Source organism: Sycon ciliatum, chromosome 3 (assembly GCF_964019385.1).
Source record: "Sycon ciliatum chromosome 3, ocSycCili1.1, whole genome shotgun sequence".
NCBI classification, from domain to species: domain Eukaryota; kingdom Metazoa; phylum Porifera; class Calcarea; order Leucosolenida; family Sycettidae; genus Sycon; species Sycon ciliatum.
In genome coordinates, this window is record NC_088645.1 from 1,348,920 (window position 1) to 1,367,746 (window position 18,827).

Below are 18,827 nucleotides of genomic sequence, written 5' to 3' on the forward strand. Positions count from 1 at the left end.
AGTGGATGCAGTATGTGCAAATGTCAATAGGAAGGTTGGAGCATTTGTCCACGCAAAGCAGAATATCAGCATTTTTGGCAAACGACTTTTCTATTTATCGATCATTCAGTCCACATTTGAGTTTGGCAGCACTGCATATATTCATTGCTTATCACAAGCCCTATATGACAAGCTTCTTACTGCCAGCCGCGTAGCATTAAAGAGAATATTTTCGTTGGATAGAATGACTCCCACCACTCTTCTATACAGTCATACTAACTTGTACGCCCTTGAGAAACGCCTCAACTTCAAAACCTATGTATTTGTTTACCGCTGCCTGAATGGACTTGCTAGTCCTCTTCTGCGAGACCGCTTTACCTTGCGCGCCCATGGTGCTCGCACTGCAGCCACCACCCGTGGCCAAGTCTCTGCTGCTCTTGTTCTGCCCCCCGCTAACACCCGATATGGCTTTAGTGCAATTTCTTATTTGGGCGCTGCCAGGTGGAATACACTTCCACCGGCTTGCCGCATGTCTAGTTCACCAGCTGAATTTCGCTCATCCATCAAATTATACCTAGGGTTCCCTGTAAAAAGGCGCTGACGCCTGTTGGGAATTCCCTAGTAAAAGAAGAATAAATAATAATATAATAAAAATAGTCACACTGGTCAGTAGGGATAGACTGGTCTCTAGTCACACTGGTCAGTAGGGGTAGACTGGTCACTAGTCACACTGGTCAGTAGGGATAGACTGGTCTCTAGTCACACTGGTCAGTAGGGGTAGACTGGTCTCTAGTCACACTGGTCAGTAGGGGTAGACTGGTCACTAGTCACACTGGTCAGTAGGGGTAGACTGGTCACTAGTCACACTGGTCAGTAGGGATAGACTGGTCACTAGTCACACTGATCTTTAGTTATAGGTTTTACTGTAGACCTTGGAAAAAATGTACTCACCTTGTTGAATGGTGGTAACAGCTGCTGAGACACGTGAAACCTTATCACTAGTGTCTTGCTGGTGCTCCAGTAGTTGTCCAATGCTTGTGGAGGTTGTAGCACTTTGCTCCTGCAGTTGGCGGACAGTTGTGTTGGTCTGGTTTTGCATTTCCACTATGCGTTCACATGCTGCAGTTGTATCTTGTTCACCTATATACATGATAAGATAGGTACACATAAATACTCTCTCAAATGCACACCAATGCATGCACCCATGTACGAATGCACAAGTACACACACAAACACACATATATATACAAACACACACACACACACACACACACACACACACACACACATACAAACACAATCACCTAAGAAGAAGGAAATGTTTTACCCGTGACCCCTTCGTTGTTTGAAGTTATTGGTGTGAGTAATGGCTACCGAGGGTAGCAATGGTTGGCTTTAGAGCGCATGGAGTAGGAGATTTAGTTTCTTGTATTATTCAACAGGCGAAAGGTACCGTTCAACAGTTTATTGATATTTTACTGGAGACTTTGAAAAAAAATGTACTCACCTTGTTGAATGGTGGTAACAGCTGCTGAGACACGTGAAAGCTTATCACTAGTGTCTTGCTGGTGCTGTTGCAGTTGACCAATATTGGTGGTACTTGTAGCACTTTGCTCCAGTAGTTGTCCAATGCTTGTGGAGGTTGTAGCACTTTGCTCCTGTAGTTGACGGACAGTTGTGTTGGTCTGGTTTTGCATTTCCACTATGCGTTCACATGCTGCAGTTGTATCTTGTTCACCTATATACATGATAAGATAGGTACACATAAACACTCTCTCACATGCACACACATGTGTATGCACCCATGTACCAATACACAAGTACACAACACACATATACACATACATGTATATACAAACACACAGACACACACACACACACACATATACACATACATGTATATACAAACACACAGACACACACACACACACACACACACACACACACACACACACACACACACACATATACATGTATATACAAACACACAGACACACACACACATACACACACACACACACACGCACACACACACACACACACACACACACACACACACACACACACATATACATTACCAGCAATTATATGACATCCCACAGAGTCCGAAATTCCGTAAAATATTTGCGCATTTACTGCAGAGAGTGATCTTGGAAGGAAGAAAATTGCTCTGAACTGTGGCCATGATCGAAATGTAAGGCATCAAACCAGTGAACCACGCCAACAAGACAAACAGTTACACAACGAAAAAAACCAAAGTGAAAAACATTGAACAACCGATGCGATCTCAACTCCTAAGAATCATGATTTTCTTCTCCACTGAAAAGTATCTGTTACCTTGGTGATCTTGAGGAAATAGCAAGAATTGACCTTCTTCATGGTCATTTCTGAAGCTTCCTCCAAATATTGTCAGCCAACAAACCACAGCATTGTCACCTGGCTAGTCTGATCTCTGTCCTCAAGAAGGACCAGTTCCAAAAGATTGCAGGTCCAGTGCGCTTTCTAGCTTCAAAGATCTGGGAAATCGCCTCATTCTGCACATTTCAAGCAGCTTCTCAATTGTTTCTGGCTTGACATTGAACAGCAAGAAGATGAAAAGCACTTCTTTCTCAGTTTTTTCGAGTAAACTACCTCTCCAACCGTGTGGCTTTCTCTGAAGGCCATTTTGTAGGGGCTTTCCCATGGCCATGTGCTGGATGCATGCCATGTCGATGTACTGACATGACATGATGCATGCTGTCATGTTACAAGGACGTAGACTACTCAGTGACTACACGTACCGTCAGTACTCTGTACGACTCGTATGAGTCGTTGTCTAGAGTGACTGAGTCAGGGAGTCGGATTTTATGACTGCCTGTTGACAAATAGCAACTTGTTTGGTGTAAATTTCGTTTAGAGTGGCTGACAACTTTGCCAGCTTGATACTTGGTTTCATTCTGCAGCTCACTGGTTTGAGAATACAGTGTTTTTTTGCGGCTTCTTCAATGGATATTGTGCACCATCATCAAGGTGGTTACCTATTTGTGCTGCAGCTTCAACTAAAAGTACAACAACAAAAGCAACAGCCTACATTTAACAGCCACAGCCCATGACAACCAGAACAACAACAACAACGACTACAACAACAACAACAATAACACCAATTCTCGTTCCTCATAATATACTGGCACACACAGAGACATAGACAGCAATAGCGGCAACACACAAATTAAAGGGTAGTAGTTGGCCGCAGCCAGATTTGACACTTGCGCAGCTAGTGGGGAAGCACTAGCCATCGGTATTCGGTATGAAAAGATAGAATCTTGCGGCCTACGTATATTGAATGCCTTGAAAAACGCATCAACATGTTGAAGGTATGACCAGCATCAGCCAAGGACTGATGGTCAAAGCAATTACCAAAATACACTGCTATAATATTAAAACACACGATCCTTGAAGGGTGGTGGCGTTCCTACGGATGCGGAAAACTCGGCCTTTAGCCGAGTTTGACGCGAACAGTGAAATATATAAGTAATAATAAACAGAACTACAAGGACACATTTTGTCACCATAATGTCGGCTGCGCAACCAGTCACTCATCTGACATAAGAATTTTTGAAGCAGCTAGTTGTCTGGAAACTGGGCATGCTTCCAGTTTGTGTCGGTACTTTCAAACTCTGGTTGCTGCAGGTGAAAAGAGATTCTCGCAAACCTATTAAAATGCACGGTTGCAGGCAGCGGTGTACAAGAATAAAAAGAAACGGAAAGAAATAACAAGGGTGCTTCAACGTTGACTGGGTTCGATCACTGAACACTAGACAAGAATGTTTGCAAAACAAAGGTAGAAAAACTGGTCAGCCTCAAATGCTACCTCAAGGACACACAGCGTATCCAAAAAGTAAAGAAAAAATGGAAAATGGTGAGCTGGAGGCGACTGTCGCCGACATCACTGAGCAGTGCAAATGGTATGGGCAGATAAAAACCAATAGGAGAAGACCTACACAGTACTGAAGGAGATATCAAGCATGAATGCCAAACCTACAAGTGAACCTGAAGGAGAGGAGGATGTGGGTGATGCCATCTTGGCTACCCTGGCCAAAGATTTCTCTGAGCTACGGCAGCACATACCTGCACAGGAAAACCAGCAGAAGCCTAACGGAGAGCCTCATCATATCGTTGGGAAACGGCAACAGCAGCGCAACATGAAGAAATAGAAAATGTGTGCTGAAGCTGCATTCTGGTTTACAAGAATGTTTGGGTCTCACTGCTAAATTACCTCGTACGCATGGCCTGTGTAATTGCTTTAGCCTTTTCTCTGCTCTTTCCGGTTGCACAGGTGTTTAGCTTGTACAAGTGCTTTCACTTACTCCCACCCACTCTCACCTCTCTTTCCGGGTATATACGGATATCATTGCTTTTTCTTCTATCTTTCACACTAGTAATGTACTGCGTCCGGACTTCGCTAAAGCTTAGATAAATATTGATACCTAAATCTATAACTTGCACTGCTTCCAGGAATACAATGCTGGTGATGCTATGCTTTACCTCCATTAGCCGTCTGTGCCATTGTGCAGATTTGTATTCAGACAAATTAGTTTCATGCTACAATGCTTTCGTTGTGCTCTGCGGTAAGCTCATGATTAATCAATGCCCTTTTCTGTGGAAGAGACAAACTGCCGGGCAGCACGATCCCCTCCTGTCATAGATCCAGAGGAGTACTGCAGGAACGTACATGGACTACGGCGAATCATAGGCTTGAAGGTAATCAGGTAGTGAGCCCATGGGCCTTGTCCATGTACGTTCATGCAAGCATCCAAACCTGGAGGAAAGAACTTCACAGGGAAATTCTTCGGTCCCAACCCCCTTTGTCCAGTTTCTGATTCGAAAGTCAGAAATAGACTATTGATTTCAAGGAGGAAAACTTCCTTCTGGCAGCGGAGAGGGCTCGACACAATAATGTGGAGCACTATTACACGTAAAACTCCATTGTGCCTTTTGTGACTATTTCACTTCTATTTTTCACTGCACAGCAGTGCAAGCTCCATCAGCAGCCTTAAACATTCGTCATCTGAGAAAGGGCCCAACATTCCCCGAACCATCAAAAGATCTACTGCAAACAAAAGGGAGATTTTCAAATTCATGCAAGAATACATTCAATAAATTCACCCAAAATGAAATGAAATCACCTGATAGATCGTCACTGATATCTGATATCTTCATACTCCCAAGTTCATAGAGGATAAAGTCTCTCCATTTCACAAGGTACTGCACGCTGCCACCCTAAAGCAACAAAATTCACAGTGCAACGAACAGCTCAATTGTGTCGACCTCGCGACCTGATTTATTACAATAAAATAAACGTACCTTCTTTCCCACTGTCGATCCGGTAAGAAGCAGCGAAAACTTCAGGCCCCTAAGACTGCTTGAATTTTCTCCACAGCGGACTGCTGCTGAAAACATCAGCTTGGCGTAAAAACCAGGCTCATTCTGTCTATGAGATACCTAGCGTAAATGAGAGCCTTCTCGTCGCCAGCCACAAGAATAATTATTACGACAACAAAAATCACCTCCACCGAAAAAGACATGCATGCATATATGCAGATCAGACAGCTTGTTGTGCAGATCTACAGCGTGAGTTCAAAAAATCCTTTTCATTGAGATCACAAAGAAAAACTTCACACTCGATCGCGCGAGCTCAGCACCAGCAGTGACGTTTGGGTGGAAATATTTTATTTGAAAAACTTTTGTCAGGCGCGATGTCGCTGATTGCTGGTGATGACACATACATGTATATACAAACACACAGACACACACACACACACATACATGTATATACAAACACACAGACACACACACACATACACACACACACACACACACACACGCACACACACACACACACACACACACACACACACACACACACATGCACACATGTGCACGCACACATGCACACATGTGCACGCACGCACACACACACACACACACACACACACACACACACACACACACACACACGGACACAAAGGCAGAGAAAACAGAGACAACCGGCTATATCATTGTTGTAACGCTCTGTTTGATGCGCATAGCAAGACTAAGGCAATCACAGACCACTGATAACCTCCACATCACCAGACAACTGATTACCTCTACATCACCTGGCTGCAAACATATTTCCAGGCAACTAGTTTTGTCTAACATGAAAGTTAGTGAGACATGATGCGGATGGTGTCAATTTACATGTGAGTTGAAAAGAAGGAGAGGTGAAAGTCAAGTCTCAGCAATGGCGGCCAGGTGACTAAAGTCAACTTTGGTTATAACAACACTTGGCGGGGCATCAGAAAAGTGTCCTTATTCGCGAAGTGTCCTGATACCCGAAGTACAGTCACTCAATCTGCGGACATATTTTTTAATACAGTTAGATGGGACTTTGCTCTGGGCATGGAAATTCTGTCGCTATTCGCGAATTGTCGTGCTCGAGAGTTTTCACTTATTCTGATGTCCATATTTTGACATTTTTTGTTTTTGTTTAGAAGCGTGGATGCATCAGTGCGGATCCATCTTCTCCTTTTCAGCTAAGTACAGACCGCACCTTTGAATTCTTTATTCTAACGATGGCACCATCGCCAATAAGAGATAAGTTTATGAGAAGGTGAGATGCTGTGAGTGGGGCTGTGGGTTATGCAGTTGGAAAGTAATGTATGCCACTTTGAATTTTGCAAGTATGGGAGAGGGCGTGCACTGCAGGAGCAGACGGAGTTAATCAGCAGTGAGCAGATTTCTTGTTTGAAAGCAGGGATGGAGGGAACATCACGAATGCTAGCAGGGAGGGCATCGTACCGTTGTGACGTGCATATAAGCGCATGTGCCTATATGTGCCGGGCATAAGCGCGCCCTCACAAATAAGCGCATGGGCTTCTAAGTGAACCTAGATGCAGTCCACCCCGTGACATACACACACCACAAAAACACCATGTTCACATGGTGCATATGTGCATAATTATGCATGGTACCGGTACACTTGCAACTCAAGCGCATGCGCCTATGTGTGAGACAAAACGACCCGCAAAAAAAAGCAAATAACGCAAAACACTCACTGATAAGCTCATATGACTTTATGTGCGCCACTACAATAGTATTACCGTATTTTTCCGGTTGTAAGTCGACCTTTTACGACTAAAAGTAGAAGGAGAAAGGGTGGGGGTCGACTTACAACCGGGATTCGACTTATGACCGGGAACTATCAGAATCTTACAAAAAATGACTTGCCCTGCATGCATGAGTGCACCATGTGTAAACATGTTTGCCAGTTTATTGGCCTTTTTCAAGGATTGGGACGTTACAACCTCCAATAAGGAATGTTTACATGATTTGTTGAGGTGTTAGTAGCAGGGAGTGGTTGGTAGTGCTTCGTTGGGTGAAAACTTTAAAACGCAGAAATGAGACCTCCGGATACGGGGGTCGACCTATAACCGGGGTCGACTTACAACCGGTAAAATACGGTATAGAGACTTGTACAGTGTGGAGTCTGTCACTACAATAGTATTATAGGGACTTGTACAGTGTGGAGTCTGTCACTACAATAGTATTATAGGGACTTGTACAGTGTGGAGTCTGTCACTACAATAGTATTATAGGGACTTGTACAGTGGAGAGTCTGTCACTACAATAGTATTATAGGGACTTGTACAGTGGGGAGTCTGTCACTACAATAGTATTATAGGGACTTGTACAGTGGGGAGTCTGTCACTACAATAGTATTATAGGGACTTGTACAGTGGGAAGTCTGTCACTACAGTCGGTTCTGGTGGGTGGGAGGCGCCAAGTGCAGGTGAGTGGAAGGCTATACTGGAGGGTAACTTGAGCGGGGACCTGTTTGTGATGTTGCTGTAGGTATTTGCTCTGTCGACGATGGATCACCCAATGGGCAATTTTTGACTTCTTTCATGCGATGTGACAAACCTAAAAGCAGATCATTGTGGAGGGAGAAGAAACCCTGGTGCCAGAATTTCCCATTTTTAGATAGGCTTGTGTGGGCAGGCATGTATTTACGGCCATTTCCCCACTTGTGTTTCAACCAACATTCCCTGCATTATGATGACAGTACATCGGAGCCTTTACATCATTTCAGCAGAAATGTTGACAGCAAATGATTTACCTCTCGCCATTGCGTCGCTCAGCTGTGCCACTTGTTCATAGCTAGTCCGGGCTTCCAGTTGTATTTCATCCATCTTGTCGTTGGTTGTGCGAGCTTCAGCAGAGACCTCCTGCTGGACCTGAGTCATGCGGTTGTTGGTGACTTCAACCTGTGCAGAGAGATTATCCAACCTGGTGCCTAGTTGCTGATGAGATGTGGAGAGATCCCGTACGGCAGTTGACACACTTCTCACAGTGTCGAGTATAGTGGTAACGAGGCCTGCAGAAGCACCCATAGATTCTTCCAGTGAAGATGCAGTCTGCGAAAATCGGGAAAAAGACAAACATGAAACCACACAACAGAGCAAGCAATGAAGATTGTCAGCAGGGAAAAATGTATAAAAAAGCAGCGTGGAGAAGATAGTTTAACCCTCTGATACAAGACCATACAAAATCATCTGTTTTTGGTCGATGTAGTTGCTTGCACTGAAATGCTCACAACTTCTACCGTTCTTGACGAAATGTCACAATCAAAATACCAGGAAAGAAGGAGAGCAGCGCAGCTCTCCAATGCTACAATGGAGCGTTGCACAATTGGAGCATTCTGGGATGAATGAGTGTGAAATGGCTGGCATCGAGGGAATTTGCTGGTATATTCAGCTCGGTGGACTATTCGAGGCGCTGCGGTATTTGATATGTGACAAGTGTGGTGTTGAGATTGGGCTCATTGTTCTCTGTGCAGAGGGAGGGTTCTTTCTATACAGGCCAAGGTTATGGAAATCTGATAACCAGAATCAAAAATATGGCCAGGGTGTAAGGGTTAACATAATAGCAATTCATAATAATTATTGCAATTCCAGTTCCGGAAATCAACGTGAAAGCCGATAAAATCCAGAACCTGTAGCAAGTACCAAAGGAGCAATACAGCAAGCTGATGAAAAATAATAGCAGCAAAACTCTAAGATCGCGCCTGAGCAAGCATACAATGTAGTCAGCAGCGAGGCAAAGGAGATCACAGAGGGTCTAAATCTTGCCATGTACGTACTGGCTAAGTCAGAAGCATTAAGTATTAGTGCTCAAAGACGATAAGGACAACTTTGCTAGAGCGCTGGCTAACAGACTCATTAACCCGGCCAAGTCCGAAGTGGGTGTGTCCGTTCCTAATGGTTCAGGTAGAATCACCCATTCTGGACTTGCTGTTCACACACCCATCAGATATGCTGAACTCTATTATTTCTTGAGATTGTTTGCCAGGATACTTGCAGAATGTCTCTCAGACTTTTTTCTCTTCACATGGCACAGTCTTGACAGATTATATTAGCCATTTTGCGCCACTCTTTTGTCTTTAGCATTTTTCCTGCTTTGGATGTACCCGTGACTGACAAGATGCAAGAGTTGTGCAAGGTACGGGTCCACCGGTTGGTTTGCACCCACTCAAGCAACACCACAATCATTATCACAGTTACCCCTATACAACCACCCCTATACAACCACCCCTATACAACCACCCCTATACAACCACCTCTATACAACCACCCCTATACAACCACCCCTATACAACCACCCCTATACAACCACCCCTATACAACCACCCCTATACAACCACCCCTATACAACCACCCCTATACAAGCATCCCTAGAACCACCCCTATACAAGCATCCCTAGAACCACCCCTATACAAGCAACCCTAGGATCTCCCCTATACAAGCATCCCTAGAACCAACCCTATACGAGTGTTCCTAGAATCACCTCTATACAATCACCCCTATACAAGCATCCTTAGAACCACCCCTTTACAAGCATTCCTAGAACCACCCCTTTACAACCACCCCTAGAACCACCCCTATACAACCACCCCTAGAACCACCCCTATACAAGCATCCCTAGAACCACCCCTTAGGTCCGTTGCACACTACGTATAAGCGTCTACGAGCGCGGTCTATTATAAGTTGCTCATGAGTTTTGTTCAGTGCACACTGCACATAGCTCACTTGTTGTTTACGTGAATCATCATGACAACGTGGATGCACGGGAATTTTTGCTGTCTTTTTGTGCTAATCATGACCTTCGACCTTTATACTTAGTCTTTGGCGGACTGGCGCACCCGGCGCATGCGATGGAGTCAGTGGTTTACTTACTGCTTTTTCTTCAGTTCAAACCTTGATTTTGTCGAGGAGATCGAGATCGAGAAAGAAGTCGTGCACACACCTGAAGCAATGAATATCTGGGATGACGGTAGAAGGCCAGTGCTGCCAACCAATTGGGTCTGTTTTGCGTACTGCGACTTCTAATTTTCCGTATTTGCAGCGTTTTTCCGTAAGTAAAGTAAAGTAAAGTAAATTATCGTGTCCGTTCCCGAAGGGAACTCACGACGGCCGCTAACACCCGGTAAAGCGTTTTTCCGTACTACCAATGAAATGCCTTGTGCATTGCTTCTATCAGGGAGTATTGTACTACTCCCTGGCTTGTATTGTGCTTTTTTGACACTCGCATTCTTGTCGGTGGCAAAATTTGCTAGTGTAAAACATGTGTGACTTGTGTCATGACCGGGGAGTTGGCCAGACATACTCTCAGGATTCTACAATTCCAGGTTCTTTACGGAAATATACCAGGAGTCCAGATACCCATTCCTCACCCTCACCACACAAGAAGACCAAAGCTACACTCTTGGACCAAGTTCCAAGCAACAGAGAAGCAACAAGAACAACAACAACAACAACCAGATCGACGCAAAGCATCAAGCTATATACTGCTATAATTATAGTAGTGTGCAAGCTGAAGGAGCGAAGGGAGCGAGCAGCCAGCCAGCAAAGCATGAATAGTGATGATGTTTCCTAACGCTATTCACAGGCGAGACACATCGACGCCACGGCAAACACTTGACAAAGATACATGTAGGAGCAGACGGAATACGATACAGATAGCAACACACGGACACGACACTTGTACCAAGACGTGTTATTCTGTGCAACATCTAGTCGAAGCATGGCAGACTCGCTTTGGCACAGGGATATTCATCGCTCAGTTGGCGCTTGCCATGCTTCTACATACAGTGAAGCTTGGTTATAACGACATTGGTTATAACGACAGATCAGCTACAACGACAAAAAATCCATGGCAGCAGCAATTTTGTATTGATTTGTGTACAAAAAAGATCGGTTCCAACGACAACTCGAATAACGACAAATCGAGAATAACGACCAAATTGTCATGCACCGTAGTGTGAAAATGGGTCCAAATAACGACATTCTCACGACTGCGAAGTACGATGTACGATCGATTCTGGCTTTCACAGCTGCCGCGGGCCGGCCGGGTTCTCAAGATCGTACAGTGCAGTCTAGTGTACATCGACTGTACACTGCACTGCATGCACTGCACACTCGTACACGCCCGGAAACTTCGAAGGAGTGTCGACATGTCGTAGATCTACTGACGGTAAAATACGTGTCCTGTGTACAGCTGTAGTGCGCACTTACCCTCCGTACCTTCCGTATCTTCTGCGACGGATTTTTGCAACATTCGCCATGCTTCTTTCTCCGAGAAATCACTTTCTCAGTTGTCGTTGGACCAACGACTTGGAAGTTCGAGATGTCTTGCCCTGTCTCTGTTGGAAAGCGAAAGCGCTTCTCCTGCGCGGAAAAGTACGCCATTCTGCAGGAGCTGGACAAAGGTTTAAAGCGAACATTCGTTCAAGAAAAGTATGGAGTCGCGCACGGTACTCTCGCTGGCTTCATCAAGAACCGAGAGGAGATTGTGGCCAAAGTGAAGAAAGCGACGTCAATGGATGCCAAGAGCTCTAGGCAGTCGAGTTTTCCTGAGTTGGACGAAGCACTCCTTGTGTTTAGTTGAAAAAGCACCATTGTGCCGAAAATTAATTTTGCCGCGTTTTGGTGTGCATATTGTGTAGGAAATCCCAAGATCGGATATAGTGACAGATTGCAAATAAGGACTTTTTTGGCGTTCCATCTCGGGTGTCGTTATAACCAAGCTTCACTGTACATGTACATACCTGTAGCTGATCGATCCTATTCAATTTTCTGTACCATTTTTGCTCAAATTCCTCACTGCGGACGAAGGAGTGATTTTCCGTACAAATACGGAAAATACGGAAGGTCAGCAGCACTGGAAGGCGGAAGGTGTCCATCGCCACTGTGTCCTTGTTCAAAAGCTTTCAAGACCAGCAAAGCGATTGTATTGCAGATGCCAGCTCCCCGCTCCAAGTCATTACTTTAGAAGATTCAGGATATGTTTACTCACTCGGAGAAGGAAAGCTGCCAAATAAGCGAAAAGCAGGATATAAGCTGCTTTCTACAGGGGTACGCGACTTGCTGAAAAGGAAAAAGCAGTTTCTTGATTTTTCCGCCACATTCCTTTGATTTCCATGGGAACATACAAGTATGCGCAGCTTATATGAGTTTTTGTACGTAGTGTGCAACGGACCTAAACAAGCATCCCTAGAACCACCCTTTTTGGTCCGTTGCACACTACGTATAAGAGTCTACGAGCGCGGTCCAGTATAAGTTGCTCATGAGTTTTGTTCAGTGCACACTGCACATAGCTCACTTGTTGTTTACGTGAATCGTCATGACAACGAGGATGCACGGCCATTTTTGCTGTCCTTTTGTGCTATTCATGACCTTCGACCTTTGTACTTAGTCTTTGGCGGACTGGCGCACCCTGCGCATGCGATGGAGTCAGTGGTTTACTTCCTGCTTTTTTCTTCAGTTCAAACCTTGATTTTGTCGAGGAGCTCGAGATCGAGAAAGAAGTCGTGCACACACCGGCCTGAAGCAATGAATATCTGGGATGACGGTAGAAGGCCAGTGCTGCCAACCAATTGGGTCTGTTTTGCGTACTGCGACTTCTGATTTTCCGTATTTGCAGCGTTTTTCCGTACTACCAATGAAATGCCTTGTGCATTGCTTCTATCAGGGAGTATTGTACTACTCCCTGGCTTGTATTGTGCTTTTTTGAAACTCGCATTCTTGTCGGTGGCAAAATTTGCTAGTGCAAAACATGTGTGACTTGTACCAAGACGTGTTATTCTGTGCTACATCTAGTCGAAGCATGGCAGACTCGCTTTGGCACAGGGATATTCATCGCTCAGTTGGCGCTTGCCATGCTTCTACATACATACCTGTAGCTGATCGATCCTATTCAATTTTCCGTACCATTTTTGCTCAAATTCCTCACTGCGGACGAAGGAGTGATTTTCCGTACAAATACGGAAAATACGGAAGGTCGGCAGCACTGGAAGGCGGAAGGTGGCCATCGCCACTGTGTCCTTGTTCAAAAGCTTTCAAGACCAGCAAAGCGATTGTATTGCAGATGCCAGCTCCCCGCTCCAAGTCATTGCTTTGGAAGATTCAGGATATGTTTACTCACTCGGAGAAGGAAAGCTGCCAAATAAGCGAAAAGCAGGATATAAGCTGCTTTCTACAGGGGTACGCGACTTGCTGAAAAGGAAAAAGCAGTTTCTTGATTTTTCCGCCACATTCCTTTGATTTCCATGGGAACATACAAGTATGCGCAGCTTATATGAGTTTTTGTACGTAGTGTGCAACGAACCTAAACAAGCATCCCTAGAACCACCCTTTTTGGTCCGTTGCACACTACGTATAAGAGTCTACGAGCGCGGTCCAGTATAAGTTGCTCATGAGTTTTGTTCAGTGCACACTGCACATAGCTCACTTGTTGTTTACGTGAATCGTCATGACAACGAGGATGCACGGCAATTTTTGCTGTCCTTTTGTGCTATTCATGACCTTCGACCTTTGTACTTAGTCTTTGGCGGACTGGCGCACCCTGCGCATGCGATGGAGTCAGTGGTTTACTTCCTGCTTTTTTCTTCAGTTCAAACCTTGATTTTGTCGAGGAGCTCGAGATCGAGAAAGAAGTCGTGCACACACCGGCCTGAAGCAATGAATATCTGGGATGACGGTAGAAGGCCAGTGCTGCCAACCAATTGGGTCTGTTTTGCGTACTGCGACTTCTGATTTTCCGTATTTGCAGCGTTTTTCCGTACTACCAATGAAATGCCTTGTGCATTGCTTCTATCAGGGAGTTTTGTACTACTCCCTGGCTTGTATTGTGCTTTTTTGACACTCGCATTCTTGTCGGTGGCAAAATTTGCTAGTGCAAAACATGTGTGACTTGTACCAAGACGTGTTATTCTGTGCTACATCTAGTCGAAGCATGGCAGACTCGCTTTGGCACAGGGATATTCATCGCTCAGTTGGCGCTTGCCATGCTTCTACATACATACCTGTAGCTGATCGATCCTATTCAATTTTCTGTACCATTTTTGCTCAAATTCCTCACTGCGGACGAAGGAGTGATTTTCCGTACAAAAACGGAAAATACGGAAGGTTGGCAGCACTGGAAGGCGGAAGGTGGCCATCGCCACTGTGTCCTTGTTCAAAAGCTTTCAAGACCTGCAAAGCGATTGTATTGCAGATGCCAGCTCCCCGCTCCAAGTCATTGCTTTAGAAGATTCAGGATATGCTTACTCACTCGGAGCAGGAAAGCTGCCAAATAAGCGAAAAGCAGGATATAAGCTGCTTTCTACAGGGGTACGCGACTTGCTGAAAAGGAAAAAGCAGTTTCTTGATTTTTCCGCCACATTCCTTTGATTTCCATGGGAACATACAAGTATGCGCAGCTTATATGAGTTTTTGTACGTAGTGTGCAACGGACCTATACAAGCATCCCTAGAACCACCCCTATACAAGCATTCCTAGAACCTCCCCTATACAAGCATCCCTAGAACCACCTCTATACAAGCATTCCTAGAACCACCCCTATACAAGCACCCCTAGAACCACCCCTATACAAGCACCCCTAGAACCAACCCTATACAAGCATTACTAGAACCACCCCTATTCAAGCATTCCTAGAACCACCCCTATACAAGCACCCCTAGAACCACCCCTATAAAAGTATTCCTAGAACCACCCCTATAGACAAGCATCCCCACATGCACACTGCAGAAGCACTCCCACGAACACCCCCGCAAGCAACCACAAGAACACCCCCACAGATACTCCCACAGTAACTCCCACAAACAGCACACGTACACACACACACACAACTACAAACAACTACACACATACATACACACCAAGGCATTTACTTCAGAGCATAAACAGTAAGCAGTGAGGAAAGTAATTGCTTGGACGATGGTGTGTGTAGGGTTTTCTGTGTTTGTTTTTATTACTATTAACATCCCACCGCACGCACAGACATTGAAGACAAGGTTTGGGCTAGACTGGAACTCACGCGGGGAAATGGGGTTAGGCTTACACCCAGGCCACCACATGGTAGGACGAATGTGGAGGGGGTCGCTAACAAGGTTAGGCTTACACCGCACTTCCACATGGTAGGACAGATGTGGAAGTAGGCTGCTAACGGGGTTACGCTTACACCCGGACATCTGGATGGTAGGACGAATGCAGAGGGGCTGGTAACCTGGAGTTGGGTGTCAGCTCAAAGGCTTACGGGGTGCTTTGCAGCCACTCACTCCATGTGAATGCCACCCAAAATTGAGATTGCTGGGGGATGCGTGAGCCCCAATCTAGCTGACCTTAACATGGGAACTACATGCAAGTGCACAGCGACGTTCAAGGACATAAATGCATTTGAGTCTACAGCAGATAGTGTCCAGAAGACAGGTGCCATCACCTATGCAGGAAGCAGCACGGGAGAGCAAAAGCATTCATACAGAGAGGAGTGCTAGGAGGGCAGTGTGGACCCTCCTGCCGCCAGCAGTGCTAAGGGGGGCAGTGTGGTCACCACAACCTATAAGCGAGTAGTGTCAGGGGTCAGTGCTGTCACTCATACAGCAGATAGTGTCAAGGGGGCATCGCCGTCACTCAGGCAGCTGGTAGTGCTAGGAGGGCGGTGTATGTACTCACGCTGACGCCAGTGCCTTCGCGATTGGCTCCATGTCCGATTCTGACAAACGGACATACGCCATCGGCCGGCCCTTTGGATGACATAAGGTGGCAGGCCATTCCTTCAGGCGGCAGTGGCTGCACCGATACCCAGGCTATGGCTGGTGATCGTCTGGCCAGCGAGAGCTCGGCGGAGTAAGTCGTTCATGTCTGAGGGGCGAAGCGGCTGGCCAGACTGGTAGCGGAAATACGCTCCCGCCACTTGGGGGCGCAGCTGTGCGTACTTCGAGAATGCGGCTACAGGGCAGGTGCTATCGTTGGTGGCGCCGACCGTCACATCGCTGCCCTCTCCCAGTTGCGTTGTTTTGGAGAACGGGATAGCCAGCGTCACTGTGTTCTCCCGGATGCAGACGCGTTCCTGCGTCAGCATCTTCCGCGGGTCGGTGGAGGCATACTCGCTGACTCGCAGGAACCCGTAGTAGGCGAGTGTGATAGCGCTCCAGAGCATGGCTTGGTCCGCTGGTGATAGACCGGAGTGCGGCAGAAAGCCCTGGATTGCACGGAGGTGATGCTGCGTGACAGCACGGCGTTCCTGCACCTGACTGCTCGTGCGCTGGTTGCGGGCGATACCCTGGAGCAGCAGGTCCAGTCGTTCGTCCTGGAACGGGGACAACGTCAGGTGGTTGACCACGCAGTAATGCCGGAGGCCATGGAGGTAGACCTTGATCGTTGCCAGCCTGCACTTGGATGACATGTATGCTAGGAAATCCAGTAGGCGGGTGGCCTGAATTGGGTATGGCGCGACACGGTGCAGCCTGGCGTACCTCTCGGATGCCGTCACACTGGCAGCGTATGACCAGGTGGTACTTGTTGCCACTCCCGCAAGGATGAGGCCCATGGTGTGGTCAGTAGGCGTGTCAGCTGCCGGACTTCTAGCGACATGGGGACAGGAGACGCCTGGAAATGTAGCTTCCGGAAGCTCTCGACCTGCAGCCGGGACAAACGGTCAGCAAGAACGTTGTGAACACCACGTATGTGTGCTAAAAACACAACCATGTTATGCTTCGCAGCCGCTAGCAACGCAATCCTAACAAGTGTCATGATCTCTGGGGTTTCGGCGACACACACCCCGGTTGTAGAGGCGACACTGCTCGGTGGACGAGCGGGCTGCCGCGGAGCTGGGCTGAAAGGGCCGCACGGCACGGGCATCGAACACGGTAGTGGACAGTGTTTGTGGTGTTTTGTCCCAACGGCGTGACGGCTGGGACGTGATGGCGGAAGGCGCGGTCATACTCCGCAACTGCGGAAAACGTGAATTTCTTGCTGGCGTTCAGAATATGGTGCTGATACGCCAACAGTTCTACTGCTCTGCCCGGATGCGCATCCAGATAGACAGCTGCGAATATCGTACATGCTTCTAGCCAATGTGCGATGTCCGAAATGCGTCGGGACATGCGTGGCTGGGAGGACAGCATGAAATTTCCGGGTGCCTCCTCGCCCAACACTAGAGCGTGGGGGCTTGGCACGTCCGTGGCGGTCGGGGGCAACAGTTGTTGTAAATCAACAAATTGGTGTGTGATGATTTTGTCGATCACGGTCTGGGGTGCGCTTGCCCACATTTTTACAGGCCCGTCGTCACGCAGCATGGTGCAGGAAACACTAGACGAATGCACAGTGGACGTACCTGGGGCGGAGGATGCTGTTTGTGCTGCATCTTCCAAATGGTCCAGTCGGTCCATAAACGGTTTCAGGGCAGTCGCGATTGCCACGGACACGGAGGCGACAGGCATAGTAGATTTGGACACGGAGGCGACAGGCATAGTAGGTTCGCGGGTCTCCCTGTCCTCGACAGTTTGTCGGGCAGCCTCGGCGGGAGTCACAGAGGACGCATGGGGTCCGACTTCGGATTGTATAAACCGGGCAAGCAGCTCCTCTTTCTTGCCGGCGGGACTAAGTCCCCATTCCACGAGGTTGAGGCGTAGGTCATGTACAGTGAGAGTACTGAACGCAGGGAGGCCATAGTCTTGAATGGAAAACGCTGGAGGTCCAGGAAACCGACACTTTTGAAAATTTGGCAAAGAGCTAGTGTTGGAGCAAACAGCAAGTGAGAGTGGTAAGCAACAACAGGAACAAAGAACATGAGTGCATGCACATATGGGGTCAGATGCGCTGGTAGGTTCAGCTGCCGACAGAGCTAGAGGGGAACACGCTCCCTCGTGGCGCGAACCGTGCCCGTGTCACGTGCACAGCGGTGTGCGTGGGCAGCTTAACGACAGCGCTACGGGTAGATGTGGAATGCAGTGTGAAGTAGCGGCATCGCAACGGGTAAATATGGAGTGCTCTGTGCAGTAAACGCAGGCGGGCACGCGCTGAGAGAGCGTTACATGCGTGTTAACTACAGTTAATACTACGTATAAACTGAGATTTTAATTCCCGTAGCTATGCAGAAGACGTTACTTCAGTAACGTCTGGCGCTAGCCAGGGTCCACACAGCTTTAATTTGGTATTTGTTTGTGTGTCTGTGTCACGCCTGGCGCTATCCGTATCTGACGGCAAAAAAGCATAGGATGTTATAATTTTTTCAATTCTCCTATTTTTTTTTTTCAGGCATATCCTGGGATTCGAACCCGCACTATCGCCCTACATGCATTCCCCCATACACTTCGCATTCATACCCATTCTTCCAAGTTGCTTCACGTTATTATCTTGCGTTTGAAAGCCCTATTTGAATATTGCGGGCAGCTGTATGTGGCCAGCTGTGTTTGATGGTACGGTACGGGAGACGGTGTCGTATTACGCTCGATCGTACCTGTCCCGTACCTATCCCCTACCGTACCGTG

At 46.9% G+C, this 18,827-nt stretch overlaps 2 protein-coding genes and 1 long non-coding RNA gene across 4 annotated transcripts in view; all 3 read right to left on the reverse strand.

Annotated features, from left to right (window-relative positions):
* Positions 1–18,827, reverse strand: part of LOC135811199 (E3 ubiquitin-protein ligase TRIM71-like) — a 214,801-nt gene that overhangs the window by 191,126 nt on the left and 4,848 nt on the right. Inside the window, exons 2-4 of one of the 2 annotated variants that reach the window (XM_065324393.1) lie at positions 8,117–8,414; positions 1,487–1,717; positions 931–1,119 (exon numbers count right to left, since the gene is read on the reverse strand). In XM_065324393.1, the coding sequence (XP_065180465.1) occupies positions 931–1,119; positions 1,487–1,717; positions 8,117–8,414 (718 nt within the window). The remainder of the gene's footprint in view (positions 1–930; positions 1,120–1,486; positions 1,718–8,116; positions 8,415–18,827) is intronic. The other variant, XM_065324394.1, reaches the window with a different exon arrangement.
* Positions 3,217–5,688, reverse strand: LOC135811197 (uncharacterized). The gene is made up of 2 exons (XR_010552557.1): positions 5,323–5,688; positions 3,217–4,086 (listed from the first exon to the last, which is right to left on the reverse strand). It is a non-coding gene; the product is annotated as an uncharacterized LOC135811197 (long non-coding RNA).
* Positions 16,071–17,858, reverse strand: LOC135811201 (uncharacterized). The gene is made up of 2 exons (XM_065324397.1): positions 17,672–17,858; positions 16,071–16,974 (listed from the first exon to the last, which is right to left on the reverse strand). Exons 1-2 carry the CDS (start codon positions 17,805–17,807, stop codon positions 16,112–16,114), a joined length of 999 nt encoding a protein of 332 aa, XP_065180469.1. The 5' UTR covers positions 17,808–17,858; the 3' UTR covers positions 16,071–16,111.

Excerpts from the sequence above, each read along its gene's own strand:
- LOC135811201 (XM_065324397.1), bottom strand. The coding sequence starts at position 17,807 with ATGCCTGTCGCCTCCGTGTCCAAATCTACTATGCCTGTCGCCTCCGTG. Across the intron at positions 16,975-17,671 it reads AACAGCATCCTCCGCCCCAG|GTCGAGAGCTTCCGGAAGCT; the intron begins GTACGTCCACTG and ends TCCCGGCTGCAG.